The sequence below is a fragment of the Haematobia irritans genome, chromosome 5, assembly GCF_050003625.1.
Source record: "Haematobia irritans isolate KBUSLIRL chromosome 5, ASM5000362v1, whole genome shotgun sequence".
Taxonomy (NCBI): Eukaryota; Metazoa; Arthropoda; class Insecta; order Diptera; family Muscidae; genus Haematobia; species Haematobia irritans.
This window is the reverse complement of record NC_134401.1, coordinates 165,414,126-165,438,617: the sequence shown is the minus strand read 5'-3', so window position 1 is coordinate 165,438,617 and position 24,492 is coordinate 165,414,126. Positions and strand designations below refer to the sequence as shown.

Sequence of the window (24,492 nt, the reverse complement as noted above, 5' to 3'; positions counted from 1 at the left end):
AAATTTTATTTCTATATTTATCAAAATTTTTTTCGTATAGGAATTTTTATCAAAATTTTATTTCGATAGAAAATTTTGTCAAAATTTTATTCCTAGAAAAAAAATTATTTCTATAGAAAATTTTGCCAACATTTTATTTCTATAGAAAACTTTGTCAAAATTTTATTTCTTTTATTCCTAGAAACAATTTATTTCTATAGAAAATTTTGCCAACATTTTATTTCTATAGAAAACTTTGTCAAAATTTTATTTCTCTAGAAAATTTTGTCAAAATTTTTTTTCTCTAGACAATTTTGTCAAAATTTTGTTTCTTTAAAAAATTTTGTAAATGTTTTTTTTTTCTTTTGAAAATTTTGTCAAAATTTTATTTCTATAGAACATTTTGTCAACATTTTATTCTATAGAAATTTTTATAAAAAAATTTTTTCTATAGAACATTTTTTCTAAATTTTATTTCTATAGAAAATTGTGTCAAAATTTTATTTCTATAGAAAATTTTTTCAAAATTTTATTTCTATAGAAAGTTTTGTCAAAATATCTGTAGAACATTTCGTCAAATTTTTATTTCTATACAAAATTTTATTTCTATATAAAATTATGTAAAAATTTTATTTCTATATAAAATTTTGTCAAAATTTTATTTCTATATAAGATTTGATTTCTATAGAATTTTATTCCTAGAGAAAACATTTTATTTCTATAGAAAATTTTGTCAAAATTTTATCAAAATTTTTTTTCGTATAGGAATTTTTTATCAAAATTTTATTTCGATAGAAAATTTTGTCAAAATTTTATTCCTAGAAAAAAATTTATTTCTATTGAAAATTTTGCCAACATTTTATTTCTATAGAAAACTTTGTCAAAATTTTATTTCCCTAGAAAATTTTGTTAAAATTTTATTTCTCTAGAAAATTTTGTCAAAATTTTATTTCTCTAGATAATTTTGCCAAAATTTTGTTTCTTAAGAAAATTTTGTAATTTTTTTTTCTTTTGAAAATTTTGTCAAAATTTTATTTCTATAGAACATTTTGTCAACATTTTATTCTATAGAAATTTTTATCAATTTTTTTTTTCTATAGAACATTTTTTCTAAATTTTATTTCTATAGAAAATTGTGTCAAAATTTTATTTCTCTAGAAAATTTTGTCAAAATGTTATTTCTATAGAAAGTTTTGTCAAAATATCTGTAGAACATTTCGTCAAATTTTTATTTCTATACAAAATTTTATCAAAATTTTATTTCTATAGAAGTTTTTATCAAAATTTTATTCCATAGAAATTTTTATCAAAATTTTATTTCTATAGATAATTTTGACAAAATTTTAGTTCTATAGAAAATTTTTTCTAAATTTTATTTCTATAGAAAATTTTGTCAAAATTTTATTTCTATAGAAAATTTTGTCAACATTTTATTTCTTTAGAAAATTGTGTAACTTTGATAAAATCTATAGAAGATTTTTTCAAAGTTTTATTCATATAGAAAATTTTGTTAAAATTTTATTTCTATAGAAAATTTTGTTAAAATTTTATTTCTATAGAAAATTTTGTTAAAATTTTACTTCTATAGAAAATTTTGTTAAAATTTTATTTCTATAGAACATTTTGTTAAAATTTTATTTCTATAGAAATTTTATCAAAATTTTATTTCTATATAAAATTTTGTCAACATTTTATTTCTATAGAAGATTTTATCAAAGTTTTATTCATATAGAAAATTTTGTTAAAAATTTTATTTCTATAGAAAATTTTGTTAAAATTTTATTTCTATAGAAAATTTTGTTAAATTTTTTTTTCTATAGAAAATTTTGTTAAAATTTTATTTCTATAGGAAATTTTTGAAGTACCTCCTCTTAGTTGGGGTGGAAAATTTGGCAAAATTTACCAAAAAATCAAGAATTCTACAAATCTACCATTTTAGTAGAATTCTACCATCTGTGGCAACTGTGGATGCAATGGTTAGCATGCTCACTTTGCACACAACGGATCCACTGTTTAATCCCAATTTTGACCGAACACCAAAAAGTTTTCCAGAGGTGATTTATGCTAGTGATATTTCTAGGCGTTTCAAAACGTTAATAAGTGGATTGTAATGTGAAACGCTGGTCGGATTTAGCTATAAAAAATTTGTAATTGATCTAAACAGAGGATCGATCAGCACTCTTGATGAAAGAGGAGTTGTCAATCTATGGTATCACAATGGAGGGAATAGTTTAAGTGAGCCTAAAATATCGGGCTACCACAATACTTAACCTACATTTTCTAAAGAAATAACGTTGAAAACGAAAATATTAGACAATTTTCGGTCAAACCCAGAACAGGTACAGGACCAGTCCTTGAACCAGGCTCAGTTCTGGTTTAAACGTATGGAAGGGATCAATCACTTTAGCATGGGTGTATCATTGACGGTGTAAATTTACACTTTAGGACAATTGTAAAGGTTAGACCGGTCCTCATGAACCAGACCAATAAGGTTTTAACCCTCTAATTCCCCATTTTTTGCCAGCTGAATATATATTCAATGTTAATGACACAAAAGCAAGAAACCGAAACAACAAAAAAATATGCGATAGAGTTCGGTATATGCTGCAAAGCCTCTTGAACAGATTTTACTAAGTTTTCTTTTTATTTCACCCATTTTTGTTGTCTTAAGGTGTGTTTTACTAAAAGCTTCCTAATTTTAAGAAGCCCGTCTAAAGGCGGGATTGGGCATTAGAGGGTTAATATCAAGAGAAATAGGTTCTTCAGTGAAAATTTACACTCAGTTTGTAACTGAGGTTTAATTTATATCCCTAATCATAATACAAAAAAAAACAGTTGTGAAGTTTGGTTGTTAAGAGAATTTCAGAAATATGATCAAATGTGGAGATTTGCAAGATACGTAAAATGCCTAACTAATAGCATCAAGTCAGTAGGTTCCACCCCACTTTAGCTATTCCTTAGCCAATTCAAAGTCTCATCAAACCGAATATTGAGTATATTCGGTCGGTCGCCATTTTATTGCTAAATGAATTTTAATTGTTGTCATAAAAAAAATAGACACAATACATTTTTCTCACAATTAATTAAAGTTTTTTTCTGCGTCTAATGGAATTTCATTCATTTTCTTTCTCTCTTACAGATGTTCGCGATTATTTTAGGGCCTCTTTGGCCACCTCGGAATATGAAAATACCTCGAATATGTTTTTCATGACTGAGTCCGATGTGACGGAACAACTTTTGCAACGATGTGAACAGTTGTTAAATCGCCTGGGTACCACCAAATGTCAATCGAATAGTTTCGATCAACAGAATTTGATTACGTACACCATACCAAAACCCATTGGGATGACAACGGTGACCAATGGTCTGCAAAATCAGTGGCAAACAAATAAAGATAACATCAAACATCAGCCACCAGCAAAAAATCAACAACAGCAACACCAGCAGCAGCAGCAACATCATCATCAAACACATGTCACCTCGAAGGCCATAAATGGTTCTTTTTCGCCATCTCAACCGGATAAACAACAATCAGTTTCACCATCCTCACATCTCTACCAACAACTACAACAACAGCAGCAGCAACAACACCAACAGGATGATGTCTCATATCTGGATATGTCGGCAGCCAATAACAAGAAAAGTAAGATTTTGTTTTTTTCATATCTCATATTTCCTAGCGAGGGGGTATTGCTTTAATTTTGTAATTATTTAAGTAGTCCTGAGGGTGTCTTGTAGTTATGGGATTTAAAGAACCAGTCTGAGGGGTTTGAGGGGTATATGCAAGAGAGTATATAATTTGTTAATTACAAAAGTGTTTGTCCTTCGATTGATATATTGCCAAGGGCTTCGTACAGGGAATTCTCTAGTGAGTCGATATGACCGAGTCAGTAAACTTTGACTTAAGTTCGCGAAAAGTTCTCACACACATATAAAAGTAACGCACACATTCTTCCAATTACATTTCATAATGAAGCGCTCACATTCTCCCAATTACATTCCACAATAAAATTTGTACATATGGCATAAAAAGTTGATCTATCCCCTTGTTAAAGTTGTCCAATCGATATAACACGTCATTATCGACTTACGTTTTCTCCCATGAATCCCAGCATATAGCTCTGGCGAAATTAAGAAATGAACGGAAACATTGACATCAAAATTTTTGTTAGGACGGTAGTGGATATCGAAACTGCCTTATCGACACTCAATATGAAGAGTTCATGTGAATTACGTAGGAATTTTTGCAAATATAAAATTCCCTGCATGGATATTATCGACTGTTTAAATTTCTAAACTGCCTTATCGTGTCCAAATATGATATCCCATAGTCATATAGTTCTGGCGAAATTAAGAAATGGGCGGAAACCTGGACATCAACATTTTTGTTAGGACGGTGATGGATGTCGAAACTGCCTTATCGACACTCCATATAAAGAGTTCATGTGAATTACGTTGGAATTTTTGCAACATAAAATTCCGTATATGGATATTATCGACAGTTTACATTTCTAAACTGCCTTAACGTGTCCAAATATGAATTTCGGGAAGTTCCCATAGGAAATGCGTGGCGATTTTTGATACCTAAAATTCTATAAGAAGGTATTATCAACTGCTTACATTTTCATCCCATAAGTAGCTCTTACGCAAATTCTTGTTTCGTGGCAAAATGTCAGTTTTGCCATGTATTTCTTTTGAGAGCAAAATGTGAACAATCGCTAACAACACCTCACGGTATTTTCCGTCATCGCTGGAGATGCAAATCGAACTTAGGCAGCCATAGTGTCCAAAGATGAATTTCGGGAAGATCCCATAGGCATATAGTTCTGGCGAAATTAAGAAATGAACGAAACCTTGACATCAACATTTTTGTTAGGACGGTGATGGATGTCGAAACTGCCTTATCGACACTCAATATAAAGAGTTCGTGTGAATTACGTTGGAATTTTTGCAACATAAAATTTCGTATATGGATATTATCGACTGTTTACATTTCTAAACTGCCTTAACGTGTCCAAATACGAATTTCGGGAAGATCCCATATGAAATGCGTGGCGATGCTTGATACCTAAAATTCCATAAGAAGAACTGTTTACATTTTCATCCCAAATTCTTGTTTCGTAGCAAAAAGTCAGTTTTGCCATGTATTTCTTTTGAGAGAAAATTTTGAACAATCGCTAACAACACCTCACGATATTTTCCGTCATCGCTGAAGATGCAAATCGAACTTAGGCAGCTATAGAAAGCTAGAGAAATGGCAAGTAACCTAATAAAATTGTAGCTGGTTTTGCAAATGAAAATTCAGCGAACTTTTATTAGCGACTTTTTACATTTTGCTCCTATTAAAAATAAATGGAAAAATATAGCAAAATGGCTAGTAATTTGGTTATTGTTTGAAGATATATCGCTCAACGAAGTCAATCGAAGAACGTTTGGATGCTATGTACGGTGTAAACTGTCTTCTCGGTAGAAAATAGGAATTTCGGGAGGAGTCCATTGGAATATGTGGCGATATTTGATACTTAAAATGCCTTAAGTAAATATTATCGACTGTTAATATTTTGATCTCATAGGCCCGTTAGCAGCTCTTACACAAATTGCTGTTTCCTGACAAAATGCAGTTTTCCCATGAATTTCTTTTGGGAGTAAAATGTGAGCTATCGATAACAGGACCTCACGGAATTTTCCGTCAATTTACGTATGCAATTCTTAAATTTCGTTAAAGGCACATATCTGCGCCTCTTCGCTGGAGATGCAAATTGAACTTAAGCAGACATAAAAAGTCAGAGAAATGACCGCTAACCATAATAAATTCATTGCTGGTTTTGCTAATTAAAATTCCGCGAACCTTTATTATCGACTTTTTACATTTTGCTCCCATTAAAAATAAATGGAAAATTATATTATTTGCACACAAACCAAATTTGTACTTAAAAATACCTGTGAGCAATATAGGCTAGTAACTCGGTTATTGTTTTTTGAAGAAATATTGCTCAACGATGTCAATTAAAAGAACTGTTGGATGTTATATACTACCTTATCGGTACCAAATATGAATTTTGAGAAGAGACCATAGGAAATGCGTGGCTATTTTTGAACCTAAAATTCCATAAGTAGGTATTATCGACTGTTTACATGTTGATTCCATAAGCCCAGTAACAGTTCATACACACAAAAAAATTTTCGTAGTTAAACTAACTCTAAATTTAACTTATTTTTATTGAAAAAAAAATTATTTGCTAGTAGGTTAGGTTAGGTTAGGTGGCAGCTCGATGTATCAGGCTATTCAGTCCATTTTGATACCACATTGGTGAACTTCTCTCTTACCACTGAGTGCTGCCCGATTCCATGTTAAGCTCAATGACAAGGGACCTCCTTTTTACAGCCGAGTGCGAACGGCGTTCCACATTGCAGTGAAACCACTTAGAGAAGCTTTGAAACCCTCAGAAATGTCACCAGCATTACTGAGGTGGGATAATCCACCGCTGAAAAACTTTTTGGTGTTCGGTCGAAGCAGGAATCGAACCCACGACCTTGTGTATGCAAGGCGGGCATGCTAACCATTGCACCACGGTGGCTTCCAGCTCTAGCTAGTAGTTAAATTTTATTATTTTTATCGAAATTTTCCACAGCTTAATGAAATCTTACTTTTTTAAGTATGTCTCAAAAATTTTATGAACTAAACGTGTGTATAAAGTTCAATGACCTTACACATAAGTTCAATATTAACTAAAGCAAAAGAAGATTTTCGTACGATTCCCAAAAATAGTAAGAATGAACTACTGTATGTTTAAAATGGTTTTTGATTTTTTCTTCTAAGAGAGCATGTAATTTCGTAAACTGCAGTTAAAAAGTACAACAGGGCATTAAACTATCCTGGTTTTAACAACGCTTTGTGGAAATCTCAAAATGTGAGGCAAAATTTTGTTCAATTTTCGTGCGAGGTAGTTCATTCTTCCTATAAAACAGTTCACTTTCTTCGGTGTACGCAAATTCTTGTTTCGTGCCGAAAATGTAATTTTGCCATGTATAAAATGTGAACAATTGATACAAACACCTCATGGAATTTTCCGTCAATTCACGTATACAATTCGTACATTTCGTTAAAGGCGCATAGAAAGCCGGAGAAATTACTTGAAAAATACCTATGAGCAATATTAACTGGTAATTCGATTATTGTTTTTTGAAGATATATCGTGCAGCCAAGGCAACCAACGATCGGTTGTTTGCTATATACGGTGTAAACTGCCTTATCGGTACCAAATAGGAATTTCAAGAAGAGACCATCGACTGTATATATTTTGATCCTACAGGCCTGTCAGCAGGTCTTACACAAATTACTGTTTCTCAGTCGTCGCCATTTCACTCGGGAGACAAAAGTCGAAAATCGATTTATCGACTTTTAACGAAAAATTGAAAAATCGTCTTTGAATTGGAAAAACTCCGATCTCCAAAAAATTGTCAGCGGTGGATTATTCCCTCATAGTAATTCTGTTGAAATTTCTGAGTCATAACTTCTCTAAGTGGTTTCAATCGTAGTATGAAGTGCCGTTCGAATTCACAAAGGACTAACTAGTCCAAGTAAGCCTAAAATAACGGTCAGTTACTATAAACTAACCAATTCTGAAAACTTTTCAAAAAAGTCGATAATCGCGGCATCAAAATTAGATTTTTCAATAATTACTTAATCCGATAGTCGATTTTTTAGAAATCTGGAAAAATTAAATATAAAAGTCAACTCTTGCAAAAGCAGATTAGCCACGAAATTGTCCAAATCTTGCAAAAAAAATCAAAAAATCGACTCTTTTACTTCTCCTTTCAATCAGTCCCTAGCTCACACCTTCTTCTTTGCCACGTTCAACTTAGGATATGATGATAAACCGTATTATTTTAATTTAAACCCGAGTAATTTCAAAAATTTCAGTCACGCCTATCCGTCTGGGTACCCAGCGCAAACCTGGGCTAAATGTCTCGAGCTAGCATTGTATTTTTTTTTTTTCAAAACTTTTTTTTTTCAAAACATGCTAATCGAATCATTGTGGCTACTTCTCCCATACACATAATAAAGTTTCCTTTTCTACTTATCTACATTTTGCATTAACAAACATTAATTTTGAGAAGAGACCATAGGAAATGCGTGGCTATTTTTGAACCTAAAATTCCGTAAGTAGGTATTATCGACTGTTTATACGTTGATTCCATAACAGTTCATACGCAAATTCTTGTTTCGTGACGAAAATGTAATTTTGCCATGTATAAAATGTGAACAATCGATAACAAAACCTCACGGAATTGTCCGTCAATTCACGTATGCAATTCATAAATTTCTTTAAAGGCGCATAGAATATTGAAGTTATGATTTGATATATCTCGAATACAACATGTATATTTTCACTTAACTTTGCATTTTAGTATTTTATATTTATCATAGTAGTCATTGAGTTTGTAACATAATATGTATTCATTGTAAATATTTTAAAGTCAGTCAATAAAAAACGATTCAAACTAACAGGTTATGAGCCCAGAACATATGCGTGTGCGTGTGTGTTTTTTGAATATTGTGACATTTGAAATTTTGTGAAAAAAAGAATAATTGACTGAAATTATGAATTCCATCTGCCAAATTGAAAAGCTGGAAGAGGGCAACTATGAAAGCTGGCGCATTCAGATGAGAAGCGTGCTCATCCATTGTGGTCAATGGGGTATAGTCAGCGGGGTCCAAAAAATAGATCCAGCAAAGAAAGATGCCGAAACAACAAAATTGGTGGAGGAAGACCAGAAAGCTCTTGCAACTATAATCTTAAGCGTGAAAGCATCTCAGCTAAATTTAATAAAGAATTGCAACACATCGTTGGAGGCATGGATAAAATTACAAGAAGTTCACAAACCTCAAGGTCCAATGCAGAAAGTGGCATTGTACAAGAAGTTGCTGTGTTTGGCTATGAAGGAAAATGGTAATATGGCGCAACATCTTAACGAATTTGTGGAAATATCTGAAAAATTAGCCGAAATAGGAATACAGATTCAGGAGGAGCTTTTAACGATAATGCTATTGACGAGCCTTCCAAGACATTATGAAAATTTTGTAGTAGCAATCGAAACGAGGGACAAATTGCCTACTTTTTCATCATTGAAGCAGAAACTTCTAGAGGAAGCTGAGAGAAAGTGTCAAATGGAGAAAGAAGAATTACCGGAACAACAGGCATTTGCAGCAAAATCAAACAGGAATCGTGAAAAGGATAAAAAATCTTCAGGTTATGTATCAAAGAAAAATTATAAAGGTAAAGGTGAAAAACAGAAACAATTCAAAGGAAAATGTTTCTCATGTGGACAAATTGGTCATTACGCCAACAATTGTGAAGCAAGTCAGCCTAAGAACAAAAATCAGTCCTTTACGATGATAGCTATTGCAGAAGCAGGTAAGCTAAATAAATCAAAATGGTATATAGATAGCGGCGCGACGGCACATATGTGCAATGACAGAAAATTATTCACCGAATTTGAGGAACATAATGAAAGAATTGCACTGGCTGGTAACAATTTTTTGAAGGCTGTAGGCAGGGGCGAAATATTGATAAAAACGAAAGATTGTGACGTTACCCTAAAAAATGTTTTATATTCGCCAGAACTGCAAGCTAATTTCATATCCGTCAGTAAGGCAGTTAACCAAGGATTGAAAGCTACATTTACGAAATCTGGAGCTATCATAAGAACGAAATTTGATGAAATTGTATTGAGAGCATTAAAAGTTGATGACATGTTTGTGGTAGAAAATCGACACGAAAAGAACTTTATGATGGCAACAAATGTTTGGCACAATCGGTACGGCCATTTGAATAACAAAAGCTTAGATGAACTTGCATCTAAGGAAATGGTAAAGGGCATAAATATCGTCAAAGGATCGAACGATACAAAGTGCAGGAGTTGTATGATGGGAAAATTACACACATTACCATTCCCAAAAGAGTCTGAAAGTTCTGCAAAAGAAATCCTAGAAGTTATTCATAGTGACGTTTGCGGGCCAATTTCAGTTCCATCCGTTGGAGGTTCTAAATATTTCTTGACATTCATAGATGACAAGTCCCGGAGAATTTTTTGTATTTTTTGAAATCGAAGACCGAAGTATTTGGAAAATTCAAAGAATTTCAATTAATGGTAGAAAGACAAACTGGCAAGAAAATAAAAATTCTTCGAAGCGACAACGGTGGGGAGTATATCAACAATGAATTTGACAATTATCTAAAGAGTTGTGGGATAATCAGGCAGCTTACTATTCCTTATAGTCCTCAGCAAAACGGAGTAGCAGAACGCGCCAATAGAACGCTTGTCGAGATGGCAAGAACAATGATGTTACATGCTGGAGTGGAAGATGAACTATGGGCAGAAGCTATAATGACAGCAGCTTATTTGAGAAACCGATGTCCCACGAAGCGTATAAAGGACATGACACCATATGAGGCATGGCATGGTAAGAAACCAAATGTAAGTCATTTACGGACATTTGGATCTTATTGTGTAGCTTTAAATAAACATTATAAGCGCAAGTTCGAAAAAAGGGGACAAGAGTACATAATAGTGGGTTACTCATTAGTCTCAAAAGCATACCGACTATACGATAAGAAACAGAAAATGGTGATAGAGAGAAGAGACGTTGTATTCGATGAGGATAAATTTCAAGAAAATGTTGGAGAAATGCCCAAAGAAGATTGTTTTACATTTTATTTGCAAAAATATCAAGCAGAACAAGTAGAAAATAAAGGCATAGATAATCAGCTTGAAACTGAAGAGGAGCTATCCGAAAATTTAGAAAATGATAACAACGACGATGAAAATTTTGGAACAGCCGATGAAATTTCGAGTTCTGATGGCCAGGAGGAGACACCAAGAGTTGGTCCTGGAAGACCGAAGATTCAACGAACAGGAAAACCCGGAAGACCTAAAAAGATATATAACGTTTTAAATGGTATGAGAACTGAAAATATACCTCAGACGGTTGCAGAAGCTATGGAAAGCGAAAATTCCATTAAGTGGCAAGCAGCTATGAAAGCCGAATTCAGTGCATTGCAGAAAAATGGTACATGGGATGAAGTGGTACTGCCTCCGAAGTCTAAAGCAATTGGATGTAAATGGGTGTTTGCCCTGAAGAGAAATAAGCATGGGGAAGTTGAAAGATATAAAGCACGTTTGGTAGCCAAAGGATGTAGTCAGCGATATGGGATCGACTACAAAGAGACATTCTCCCCAGTGGTAAGATATGCTACAATTAGATTACTTCTGGCTATTGCTGTTCAGGAGAGGATGCACTTACACCAAATAGACGTAAGTACAGCTTATTTGAACAGCGAATTAAATGAAGACGTATATATGATGCCACCAGAAAAATGCAATATTGAAGAAGGAAAAGTTTTAAAATTACGAAAAGCCATTTATGGGTTAAAACAGTCAGGGCGAGTTTGGAATGAAAAATTGGATGGTGTTTTGAAGAGTTTCGGATTTCAACCATTCGAAAATGAGCCATGTTTATACAAAATGAAAAAGAAAAATGAGGACATCTTAGTTGCAGTATATGTTGATGATATTATCATAGCATGCAAGGACGAACAAGAAATTCTGAATTTGAAATCAAAAATTGCTGCAGAATTTGATATCAGTGACAAAGGAAGACTACAACATTTTCTAGGCATGGAGATTGAACGGAAAAATATTACGGGTGACATAAAATTAAGCCAGGTTCAATATGTCAAAGACATGCTAGAACAATACGGAATGAAGGATTGCAAATCGTCATCATTGCCGTTAGTGCCAGGATATCAAGTTAAATGTGACGAAAATAGCAAGAAAGTAAATCAACATGAATATCAATCAATAATTGGAGCATTGACGTATCTTGCAATAACGACGCGCCCCGATATTTTGCATTCGGTAAATAAACTTGCTGAGAGAAATGCAGATCCTCGTGTTGAACACGTAGTAGCAGCGAAAAATATTCTGCGGTATCTAGCAGGAACAGTAAATTACGGTTTGTTATTCAAAAGTGGACAAAAATGTTTGTATGGTTTTGCAGATGCAGATTGGGCAAGTTGCAATACTGATCGGAAATCTTATACTGGATATATATTCTTTATGAATGGATGTGCTATATCCTGGGAAAGCAAAAAGCAAAAAACAGTGGCACTCAGTAGCACAGAAGCCGAATATATGGCAATGTCAAATGCAGCAAAGGAGGCAATATACTTGAGGCGGTTGTTGAGAGAAATGGAATATATTAGTGATGATCCAGTTCTATTAAACGTAGATAATCAAGGAGCTTACAAGTTAGCTCAAAATCCCGTATTCCACAATCGAACAAAACATATAGACATCAAATTTCACCATGTGAGGGAAGTGGTTCGAAATAAGGAGGTGGAACTTAAATATTGTCCAACTAATGACATGATCGCCGATATACTGACGAAAAATCTCTGCAAAACTAAACATGTTAATTTTGTAAATTTGATTGGAATATCATAAAAATAATATTTTTTGTTGTAATGGAACATCCATGTTGAGGAGGAGTATTGAAGTTATGATTTGATATATCTCGAATACAACATGTATATTTTCACTTAACTTTGCATTTTAGTATTTTATATTTATCATAGTAGTCATTGAGTTTGTAACATAATATGTATTCATTGTAAATATTTTAAAGTCAGTCAATAAAAAACGATTCAAACTAACATAGAAAGCCGGAGAAATTACTTGAAAAATACCTTTGAGCAATATTGACTGGTAATTCGATTATTGATTTTTGATGATATATCGTTCAGCCAAGGCAATCAACGATCGGTTGTTTCCTATATACGGTATAAACTGCCTTATCGGTACCAAATAGGAATGTCGAGAAGAGACCATCGATTTACTGTTGCTCAGTCGTCGCCATTTTACTCGGGATTCAAGAGTCGAAAATCGATTTATCGACTTTTAACGAAAATTGGAAAAACACCGATCTCCAAAAAATTGTCAGCGGTGGATTATTCCCTCTTAGTAAATCTGTTGAAATTTCTGATTCACAACTTCTCTAAGTGGTTTCAATCGTAATATGAAATGCCGTTCGAATTCACAATGGACTGAATAGTCCAAGTAAGCCTAAAATAACGGTCAGTTACTATAAACTAACAAGTCCTGAAAACTTTTCAAAAAAACTTTTGAAAAAAAATCGACTTTCAATCAGTCCTAGCTCACACCTTCTTCTTTGCCACGGTGAACTTAGGATATGATCACAAACCGTATTCTTTTAATTTAAACCCTAGTAATTTCACAAATTTCAGTCATGACTATCAGTCTGGGTACCCAGCGCAAACCTGGGCTAAATGTCCCGAGATAGCAGACATTGTATTTTGTTTTTTTTTTCAAAACGTTTTTTTTTTTCTTTTGGTAGGCTAAATACTTATCAGACCATGCTCGTATATAAGGCAGACATGCTAATCGAATCATTGTGGCTACTTCTACCATACACATAATAAAGTTTCCTTTTCTACTTACATTTTGTATCTACATTTTGCATTAATCATCCAACTTATGCTTTATTCTTTCAGAAATATCGCCTTCAAGGGATGTCAACATCATGAATAGCTCAGTGGATAGTGATAAGACATTTCGTTGTTCCACTATGATTGTGAAACAAAACAAAAGTTTTCTACATCGCCTACATGATACCATGACCACAACCACAGATGAAGAAGCCGAAACGGATAGTATTGATGGCCAATTGGATGATGATTTCGAAGATGATCCACAAATCTATGACATCTGTCAGGTTACCACTCAGGGTTCAGATGGCGAAGAAGATCATGTGGGAAATGAAGAAACCCAAAAGGCTATAACACCCGAATCGCTGGGTTTTACATTGCCCCATATGGAGTGTCCCTATATGGATTTACCAGCAGGCCATTTGGCCATACACAAATCGGCCAAATATGGACAATTGCAACGAATCGAGAAGCGTTTGTTTTTCGATCAAAGTAAAAAATGCTATTGTGGTATACTCAACGATTGGATGCTCTGCTATGCCGATGGACCTACCTCCAATAAACCGTCGATTAGTTTGTATTTGAAAATGCCCGGCATTGAGATTGAACATTTCGGTGAGGGAAAACGCAGAGATGTATGCTTCCAAATATCCACAGCAGATCCCAGCAAGCGATTTGTATTTCAAGCTGTCAATGAAATTGATGCCAAAGAATGGATACATGCCATTGAGGCGGCCATAAGAAGTGATTTGGGTAGTGGAGGTGGTAATGCGACCGCATTGACGACAGTTAGAAATTCCTCGGCTCGCAAATTACCTACTCCTCCAGTTATGAAGAAAATGACTTTTCTGAGTACATTTCAAAAGGCCAATGATATGAAGCATAATACTAATGCCAATAGCTCAATGACCACCAGTTTAACAGCCAGTGATTGTATCTATGAGGAACCTTCACCTGTCTACAATGTCACCAATATGGGGACCCTCAGTCCCCCTGATTTGCCACAAAAGCAAAATAGCCCCTCCGCTATGGCTGAACGTTTTGAATATGATGTACCCAAATGTCCACCATTACCATTGGCTAATGACAATGAAAATGTGCAACTCATAAATCCCTATGACATGGAAAAGACTCCAACGGAAACACTAGCAAATAATAGCTCAACTACAATAAGCCCCAATGTAAATCTAAATTTCATTACTCCACCTAAAATTAATTTGAAAATGGAAGAGAAACTCAATTTCCAGGCCAAAGTTAAGGATGTCCATAGTAAATTATCTAGTCAATTGACAAATGGGCCGATTGCAGCAAAGAAACCCCTTAAGAAGACCTATTCCTCAGCATCATCATCTTCGCAGCAAGATGGGGAGTCACTTATAATGAGTACATCACCCATTAATACCAGCAACAGCACCACCATCAACTCCACTTCACCTACATCGTTTACCGGCGAATTGAAGAAACAAAAGAAATCCTCAACTCCGCCACAAAATAGTCCTCAAAAATCTATGGCAGACAAAACCTCAGCCACCAAGAATTGGTTTTTAAATCGTCTCAACAAGACCACTTCATCAACCAGAAGTAATGCTTCCCTCACATCGTCTCACTCCAATGCTCCCTCTAAGGGTAAACAAAGTGAAAAGGAAAATCTTCTCAATTCCTCAGATCAAACAGATGAGAATAATGATTCTAGTGTTAGCAGTAATCCAGCTTCGCCTATTCTAAAATCCTCCAGCTCTGCAGCCAATACCACCACCTCACCCATGTCAAATGGTAAAGGCAAAGTAAATATGCTCATCAATCAATTGGAGGCAAGTGGACATTTGGCGAGCATTTTTACCGCAGATGCCGTGGCCTCGTTTAGTTCCTTTTGTGACAATGATTGTAATAATTATGAGCCCATAATGACTGTTTCATCACCGCCCAGTAGTTTTTTGAAAAAAGTTTAGCTTAAGCTTTAAGTGATAGTAAAGCCAAAATTCACATGCTCTATGAACACGGTGCCCCGATATATTTCGCTAAAATCTCTAGTATACACAATTGAAAATAATATTTTTGCACTCATGCAAAAACATTTTTCGAACATTTTTACCGACAATTCCTATTGACATCGATCATGGGAATGCTCAAAAGGGAATGCAAAGCTATAATTTGGCGAGATGTTTGCAAGTAATAATTGATTGGTCACGTTTTTGTCCCATAAGAAATACGGCTGTCTTATCGGCATTTGAACTAGAAATGTAAGGGGTTTACATAGGCTTGCCAGATGGCCGGGATTCGGCTGGATTGTCCCGGAATTTCGTCTCCAGGAAGTGTCCCGAATCTTTCACAAAATTTGCCAAAAATCCCGGAATTTCAATTACTCAAGGTCTTTGTTTAATTTTTTCCATATCTTAGAAAAGAACACGATTTGAAATTAAATCGCTAAATACCCACCACCATAGAATGGTATAATAAGTTTGCCATTTCATTTAGTTTGCAGGCAAGAGAAGTTCTAAAATGGGCTATATCGGTCCAAGTTTTGGTATAGCCCCCATATAAACCGACCCCCAGAATTGGGGTCTTTTTTTATCCGATTTGCCTGAAATTGGACCACAAATAGTTGTATCGAATATGGTGTGTATAGCCCGATCACCCGATTTTACTTCTTGAGATTCTAGAAAACGTAATTTTTATCCAATTTGCTCGAAATATGAAATCTATAGTTTTTTGAGAACCATAAATAGGTGTTCCGAATAAATTGTGTATCGGTATAGATATTGATATATCCCCCATATATACCCGCCCTCCAATTTGAGGTCTAGATTCTGTAGGTATTTCAGAACCACAAATATGTTAGGTATGCTGAATTTTGTGTATCGGTGCATGTTTTTTGCATAGCACCCATATTTCTCGATTTAACTCCATGGGCTTATATAAATCGTAGTTTTTATCGGATTTGCCTGAAATTGTAACGGATTTAGTTCTTTTACTAAAATAATTTCGCTTCTTGAGGGTATAGAAGGCGCACTGATCATGAAAATTGCTTGAAACTGAAAGTAAAATTTCCAGGTTTTACTTCTTCTAATCATTTGAATAATGGGGATAAACATCGATAGATTTTATATTTTAAATCAAGTCGTTATTCAATCATTTCTATATATTATCAAGTGACCCGCTACGACGAAGAGTTTTCAATGGTAACTCTTATATTTCATTCATGGTGCTGGGTATATAAGATTAGGCACGGCCGAACTTGCTGCTGTATAAACTTGTTAAATGTACATTTGTCTGTGAGAATTTGTACCATTTCATTCAATCTCATCACTATGAGAAACAAATCCAATCACTACCACTTGAGTAATGTAAAAAATATACGCAAATGTCTAATAGTTCAAATTCACGTTTTTCTGTGAAATGCATTTTTACAAATTATAAGTCAAGTCCCATCCTCCCATCCAACATTTTAAAGTTCGACTTTATCCCATTCACTACTATACTCTTCAGTGACACTATAACAATCCCCAACTCTGATGCGAAATATAACCAAACCATGTCCATGGCGATATCCAAATTCCCAGTAGGTTAGGTTAGGTTAAAGTGGCAGCCTGATTAAGTTTCAGGCTCACGTAGACTATTCAGTCCATTGCGATACCACACTTAATTAAACGTACCTATTATATATGGGCACTTCTAGTTTTAACCACTGAACCTTTAATATTATTTTCTTTTGTTGAACGAACCATATTGTTCCAAAAACATTAACAGACTGCTTAAGTTAACGTTTTCCAGCTCCGCCAGTAATCTAAAGCTATATGTCCCTAAAATTCGCTTACGCCTTACACAAAATGCAGGACACTCACACAAGAGTTGTTTAATTGATTCCTTTTCCTCCGTATCATGACAGCTCATACAGTAGTCATTATACTTCGCGCCAATAGTTTTTGCAAATCCGCCTATCAGGCAGCGACCCGTTATAGCAGATATCAGAAGTGATATCTGACGTCTTGAGAACACTAGCATATCTAGTGTGCGGTTCAAGTTTAAATGGGGCCATATTTGCTTTGTGTCTTTACAACCCATGCAATTCTCCCATGGCCGTTTTCGAGTTAAGGAACACAGAGTCCAAGGTTTTTAGTATAGTCTGAGTATATATTAATGCCAATTAATTCCCAGTATCTAAATGTACTACAAAAGAAGCAGCGATTGTTATCGCAGAGCTTAAGTTTGTTTGCCAAAACCGAAAGTAATATGCCAGTAAATATGAGTTTCAGAGGTTCCAACATATTTAGGATTTTTTTTTGCGTGTCCCGATAAATCCCGAAATGTACGGGGCAATGTCCCGGATTTCCGCAACCATCATCTGGTAACCCTAGGTTTACATAACATTATCATAAAGCGTCGATAATATGGTGCATTTAAATCGTTCTGTATTTTCAATAATGGAATGCCATATAGTCGTTGAAGGAGTTTCCGAAATCTCGATATGCACCTCTTGCGGAAATCTAATTTTTACCGACTCTACGTAGCTCTTGATGTAACTCTTGATTGTATTGACATATAAATTAAAATTTCACTACCTAACACTGTTTATTGTCCCTATAAGAACCAACCATACCGTAGCAACACTATGTATACCAACTTATCGACAACTGGCCGAAAGCACGTGCATTACTTTTCTTTATATCGCAAATTTTGTCCATATGGATAATAGTGTTTTGCCTACATTTCTTAAAGCTCAATATCTCGAGGGGAAATTTCGTTTGCATGTGTATAATGCAATTTTGTAATGGGACAAAAATCCAATATATTTGCGGCCATCTGTAATAGTTAAAATTCAATTTTTTAAGACTTTTTCCATAGGAAATCTTGACACTGCATTACCGCCATGTACACGAAACTTTCTCTAAATGTGTACACCGAAAGTTTTCTGTTCAAAAGCCTGTGAGGGTTTGCACTTGGTATTAAACTTCACCGATAAGATGTGCGTGTTTATACAAAAAAAGCTTGTGATGTATTGTCATTGATAGTTTACATGTTCTCGAAAATTGGGTTTTCGATGCCAGTAACACAGTTTCATTAAGCAAAACTTAATGCCTGCTAGTGGAGTTCTCGTGCCCATCGAGGCAAAACAAATGTAAAAAATCACTCTACGGCAAAAACCTCTGCAAACGCAATTGTTTGGATGGTGAGGACGATGTTATCGACCGCTTAAATTTTCTCGCTTATGAAAGGAGTGGCACGACTACCTTACTGACATGCAACATTCATTTTCGTTACATACGTGGCTTATGGAGGAAATGTATGAAGTCGATAATATCTCCCTCTACTTCTTATCGGTGAAATTGGTATTAAATTTCACCGATAAGAAGTGCGTGTTTATACAAAAAAGCTTGTGATGTATTGTCATTGATGGTTTACATGTTCTCGAAAATTGGGTTTAGATGCCAGTAAAACAGTTTCATCAAGCAAAACTTAATGCCTGCTAGTGGAGTTCTCGTGCCCATCGAGGCAAAACAAACGTAAAAAATCACTCTCTACGGCAAAAACCTCTGCAAACGCAATTGTTTGGATGGTGAGGCCGATGTTACCGACCGCTTAAATTTTCTCGCTTATGAAAGGAGTGGCACGACTACCTTACTGGCGTGCAACATTCATTTTCGTTACATACGTGGCTTGTGGAGGAAATGTATGTAGTCGATAATATCTCCCTCTACTATTTTTCGCCAAGAAGAATTGCTGCTAAGGGATATTGTTGAGATGAACGAATTGTCCAAAATCATTCACTGATATCTCTATGGCAATATCCTCTGCAAATGGAATTGCGTCAATGCTCTATGATTGGTCTGAAGTTCTCGAAGTTTGCCTCGAGGCAAACGAATCTTTAAAAAATCACTCTACGGCAAAATCCTCTGCAAGCGCAATGGATCTCAAACTCTGGTTAGGGAGATGTTATCGACCGATTACATTTTCTGATCTAAGAAACGCGTGACACGACTGTCTTACTGGTGGGCAACATACAATTTTGCTGCATATCTGATGGAAATGTGCTTGGTCGATGTTTCCCTCGAAAAATTTTCGCCAAGAACAGATCCAAAGAGACAATGTCGAGACGAACGAATTGTCCAGCATCATTTACTGATATCTTTATGGTCTGGTGCTAACTTTGAGTATCACGAACAGGCAGTTAAATCGGGTTTATATCTCAATTTTTCGTTATATCGACTGATTAGGTTTTCTTGAGTGTCACGAACAGTCAGTTAAGTCGGGTTTATATCTCAAATTTTCGTTAGAACAATGTTATCGACTGAGGTTTTCTTGAGTATCACGAAGAGGCAGTTAAGTCGGGTTTATATCTCAAATTTTCGTTATCGACTGATTAGGTTTTCTGGCCTAAGAAACGTGTGGTACGACTGTTTTACTGGTATGCAACATACATTTTCGTTGCATGATGTGCGCGCGATACGAAATTCTCGTGACACGCGTGAATCACGTGAGTCGTGAACAATATCCAAAGCAACTCTCGTGAATGTGCGTGAATGGGACTAAAATAAATATGTCGTGCGTGAGGTGAGTGAGAAATAAAATCGGTTCGTGAATGTGCGTGAATAAAATTTCTGCAAAATCACGCTCACCAACAAATCAATTCATACTCGTATGTTAACTGAAATTAATTTAGCCCTCGAACTATATTCTATTTTTAAGTTATGTTACCTCTGCTGATTTCCGTTTGGAAAATGTCGTGAATCTCGTGAATTTGTCGTGAATCGTACATGAGCGTGGGTCTTTAAAAGTAGTTCGTGCGTGTGTACTGATTTTCATTTCGTGAATGTGCGTGATTGTGATTGGCTACCACACGTATCGTGCCTGAGCGTGCGTGAATAAACATTTTGCTTCGTGAATGTGAGTGAAATTTCAGTCACGCGCACACCTCTATTATGGAAGATAATAAAAAAAAACGTAATTATCGATATTCGGTAACATTTTTGGTTATGGAGTTGTAGGGAATCGTATTTATCTGTCAAACAAAAAATTAATATTTTCTTGTTTATTTTTTATATAAACATGATTTTTTTCGAAGTCATTTTTTCAAACATACTTTTATAAAAAATCAATTCTTTAAATTTTGAAAAATGCCAAGAAACACGAAAAAAGTACAGAAATATATTTGGAGAAGCATCCACTATGCCAAATTTAAATAAAGAGAAAAAAATCGACATTTATAAATGTTTTCAACTGACATTTTCCAAATTCCAATAAGTCGAAAAAAAATCCATATAAAGGCCAGTATACACCTCTAGCGGAAATTTCGTTTGCATACCAACAATATACGTTTGCCATGTATTTCTTATAGCAAAATGTAAACAATTGATAATCACTGAATTTTCGTTAGCAGATATAGCTACTTGGCCGGTAATGTCTCCCTCAACAATTTTTCGTCAAGAACAGATACAAAGAGACAATGCCGAGACATTGCTTACGGTTAGCGGAAATTCCCTGGGCTTAACATAAAAAGGTCTTTTTGTTTTTGATTCAAATTAAAATTCCCAGTGCTGTCTTTGAGTATTTTTCGTTAGCACGATGTTATCGATTGTTTTGTGAAACTCGTGGTACGTCTACGCGTTTTTTAGTTTTCATATTAAATACGGACATCACAGATTTGTATTTTGATTGACAAGAATATATACATACAAGGCACTTCATGGGAGAAAATAAAACCACGCCATTATCGATATTCGGTAGCATTTTTGCTATAGAGTTATAAGGAACCAAAAACTATAATGTTTTATAAAAACATATTTTCTTCAAAAACCTTAACAATTTTTATGATAAATTTATTCTCCAAATTTTGCAAAAAGGTCGATGTTATGTAAATGTAAACAATTGATAATCACTGAGTTTGACTTTATGGGGGAAATGTGCTTGGTCGATGTCTCCCTCAACAATTTTTCGCCAAGAACAGATCCAAAGAGACAATGTCGAGATATTGCTTACGGGTAGCGGAAATTCCCTGGGCTTAACATAAAACGGTCTTTTTGTTTTTGATTCATATTAAATACGGACATCACAGATTTATATTTTGACTGACAAGAATATATATATACAAGGTACTTCATGGGAGAAAATAAAAGCACGCCATTATCGATATTCGGTAGCATTTTTGGTATGGAGTTATAAGGACCCAAGAAATATAATTTTTTATAAAAACATATTTTCTTCAAAAACCTTTGTCTTAACAATTTTTATGATAAATTTATTCTCCAAATTTTGACAAAAAGGTCGATGTTATGTAAATGTAAACAATTGATAATCACTGAGTTTGACTTTATGGGGGAAATGTGCTTGGTCGATGTCTCCCTCAACAATTTTTCGCCAAGAACAGATCCAAAGAGACAATGTCGAGATATTGCTTACGGGTAGCGGAAATTCCCTGGGCTTAACATAAAACGGTCTTTTTGTTTTTGATTCAAATTAAAATTCCCGGTTCTATCTTTGAGTATTTTTCGATAGCACGATGTTATCGACTGTTTTGTGAAACTCGTGGTACGTCTACGTGTTTTTTTAGTTTTCATATTAAATACGGACATCACAGATTTGTATTTTGATTGACAAGAATATATACATACAAGGCACTTCATGGGAGAAATTAAAAGCACGCCATTATCGATATTCGGTAGCATTTTTGCTAAAGAGTTATAAGGAACCATGAAATATAATTTTTTATAAAAACATATTTTCTTCCAAAACCTTTGTTCCAACGCTTTTTTATAATAAATTTAATAAATTTACTCCTTAAATTTTGAAAAAAGTCGACATTACAATTTGAATTACACTTTAAGAAGTAAAGACATCGACTATAGGGCTGTTTTCTTTTAGCACTGAATGCAACATATGTATGGGCTATGCAGAACATCGTTGCACTGGTGTTCTATCCACACCCAAAGAAATTTGTTAGTAGGGACAGCAGAAAAGTCTGCTAAAACAGCAGAAAGTCTGCTGAAAAAGGGACAGCAGTCATTGTTTGCTGAAATAGCAAACATTTCCTGCTATTTTTAAGCTCGATTACACTAAAACATGTTTTATTTTGCCTAAAACAAATAAAAATGTCAACTTAGGAGCTATCCTAAAATAATTAACACAATATTTTATGCATATCTATAGTATTTGACCAAAAATCTGAATATTTATCGAATTAGGTTAGGTTAGGTTATGTGGCAGCCCGATGTATCAGGCTCACTTAGACTATTCAGTCCATTGTGATACCACAGTGGTGAACTTATCGAATTAAGGCATAACAGCAAACAAAATGTGTCTGATCGTATTTAGGAGCTTGTAAGTATATTAAAGTGCAAAAATATACCAAAACTACTCTTGGTTCTTAAATATGCTTTGGGGAAAAATTTATAACCTAAAAATGTTATAAATTTTTGTTCATTAGGCCCTGAAGTACAAAAATATAACAGCAGACATCGACTGCTGTTTTTAACAGACTATGAGTGCAGTACATTTCATCAGTGCAAGTCGCGTCGGTGAGAGATTTCCCTTGTTTTCTGTGATTGCTTTTAAACAGTTGATGACAGTGTTGCATTTTTTTTGGAGATGTCCTGGATAAACGAGTACGCTGTTTTCTTTTAGTCCGTGACTGCTTAGGGTATCCAGTGCTAAAAGAAAACACTCCGTATGTCACTATTCAAAAATAAAATCCACATAAAGCTCGGTATGTACTTCTAGCGGAAATTTCGTTTGCATGACAAAATGACAAAATATAGGGTTTCCATGTATTTCTCATGGGAGTAAAATGAATACAATCGATAATAACGCCTTACGGAATTTTAGTTAGCAAATATAGCAATACATTAAGTACGAGGAGCGGAAATTCCCCTGGATTAAAATAAAAATATTAATTTTTCTGATTTTAATTAAAATTCCCATCTTAGCAAAATACCCTAATAAATCGAAAGAAATGTTCAACTTTTTCGTATGTATTTTTTTTTCATGTGTAACATTCATATTTATTTATTCATTTGCTTTGATTCTCGTTTTAGTTTTTTATTCGTTTATTAAATATCATGTGTAAAATGTAAAATTGTTTATAAAATGTTTTCGGTATCCATTTTAACATCAATATTAAAAAAAAATCAATCAATAATAAAAACAACAATTTAAATATGTTCGCTGCATAATGTGTTTCATCGGCTTGGAGTTTAATTTGTTTTTTTTTTTCGAAAAAAGAGAATATTATTGTTTTAGTGTTTACTTTAGTTTAGTTTATAACATATGTATGTGTGTGTGTATATGTAGTACATAGAATATAAGCCCGTGTTATTCTAGTATAACAACAAATGAAACAAAAGAAAATAAAAAAAGCTTAATGAATTATAAAAAAAATGTGTAACAAAAAACTCCTGAATTCATTTTTGTATTTGATTTTTTTCATTTTTTTGGGTTTTACAAAATGTTAGCAAGTGTATAGAAAAAAAAAATTAAATTCTATAGCCTACAATAGAGTGGGGTTGGTCGTATTGTAGATGTGTATAAAAAATTAGAATACAATTGTAATACAGCAAGGAAAATATCTAGAGAGAGAGAGAGGAAAGGGAAAGATAGATGGTAGAGGAAAGGGAAAGGCTAGAAGACTTACGACTTAAATTTAGTTTTTTTCGAAATGTTAAAGAAGAACATCAAGTCTAATGAATGGATTTTTAGCAAATCTTCTTTTTTATTTGCTTGTGCGCACGCATGCCTTAGTGTTGGTAGTTGCCACTTAAGTGACAACACGATGAGATTCAATGGCTTCTAAAAGCTTTTCACGGCGTTTTCGCAAAGGCATTAAGATAAGTTTATGCTGTTGTTCTCCAGAGCTAAAGAGTCCCAAGACCTTTTTGCCTTCCTTTTTAAGTAAGATCTCAATGCCACGATCTGAGGCGGTGACATTTGCAATTTCAGACCATAGATATGTCCATTGAACCTAAAACAAATTGTTAGCCATTAGTTTCCATTAATATATACCTCATATGCATAT

At 34.3% G+C, this 24,492-nt stretch overlaps 2 protein-coding genes across 3 annotated transcripts in view; one reads left to right on the top strand and one right to left on the bottom strand.

The window, feature by feature from the left end:
- The window catches only part of blow (PH domain-containing protein blown fuse), a 76,782-nt gene extending 52,902 nt beyond the window's left edge, over window positions 1-23,880 (top strand). The window contains exons 3-5 of one of the 2 annotated variants that reach the window (XR_012722498.1): window positions 3,119-3,622; window positions 13,557-15,737; window positions 17,846-23,880. Coding sequence is in view for 1 of the 2 variants with exons in the window: in XM_075308831.1 (XP_075164946.1) it covers window positions 3,119-3,622; window positions 13,557-15,439 (2,387 nt within the window). In the remaining variant the exon portion in view is untranslated. Of the gene's footprint in view, window positions 1-3,118; window positions 3,623-13,556 lie in introns of both variants that reach the window. The other variant, XM_075308831.1, reaches the window with a different exon arrangement.
- Window positions 23,874-24,492, bottom strand: part of Vps13 (vacuolar protein sorting 13C) — a 51,182-nt gene continuing 50,563 nt past the window's right edge. The window contains exon 24 of the mRNA XM_075308830.1: window positions 23,874-24,438. Coding sequence (XP_075164945.1) covers window positions 24,235-24,438 — 204 coding nt within the window. The 3' untranslated portion in view covers window positions 23,874-24,234. The remainder of the gene's footprint in view (window positions 24,439-24,492) is intronic.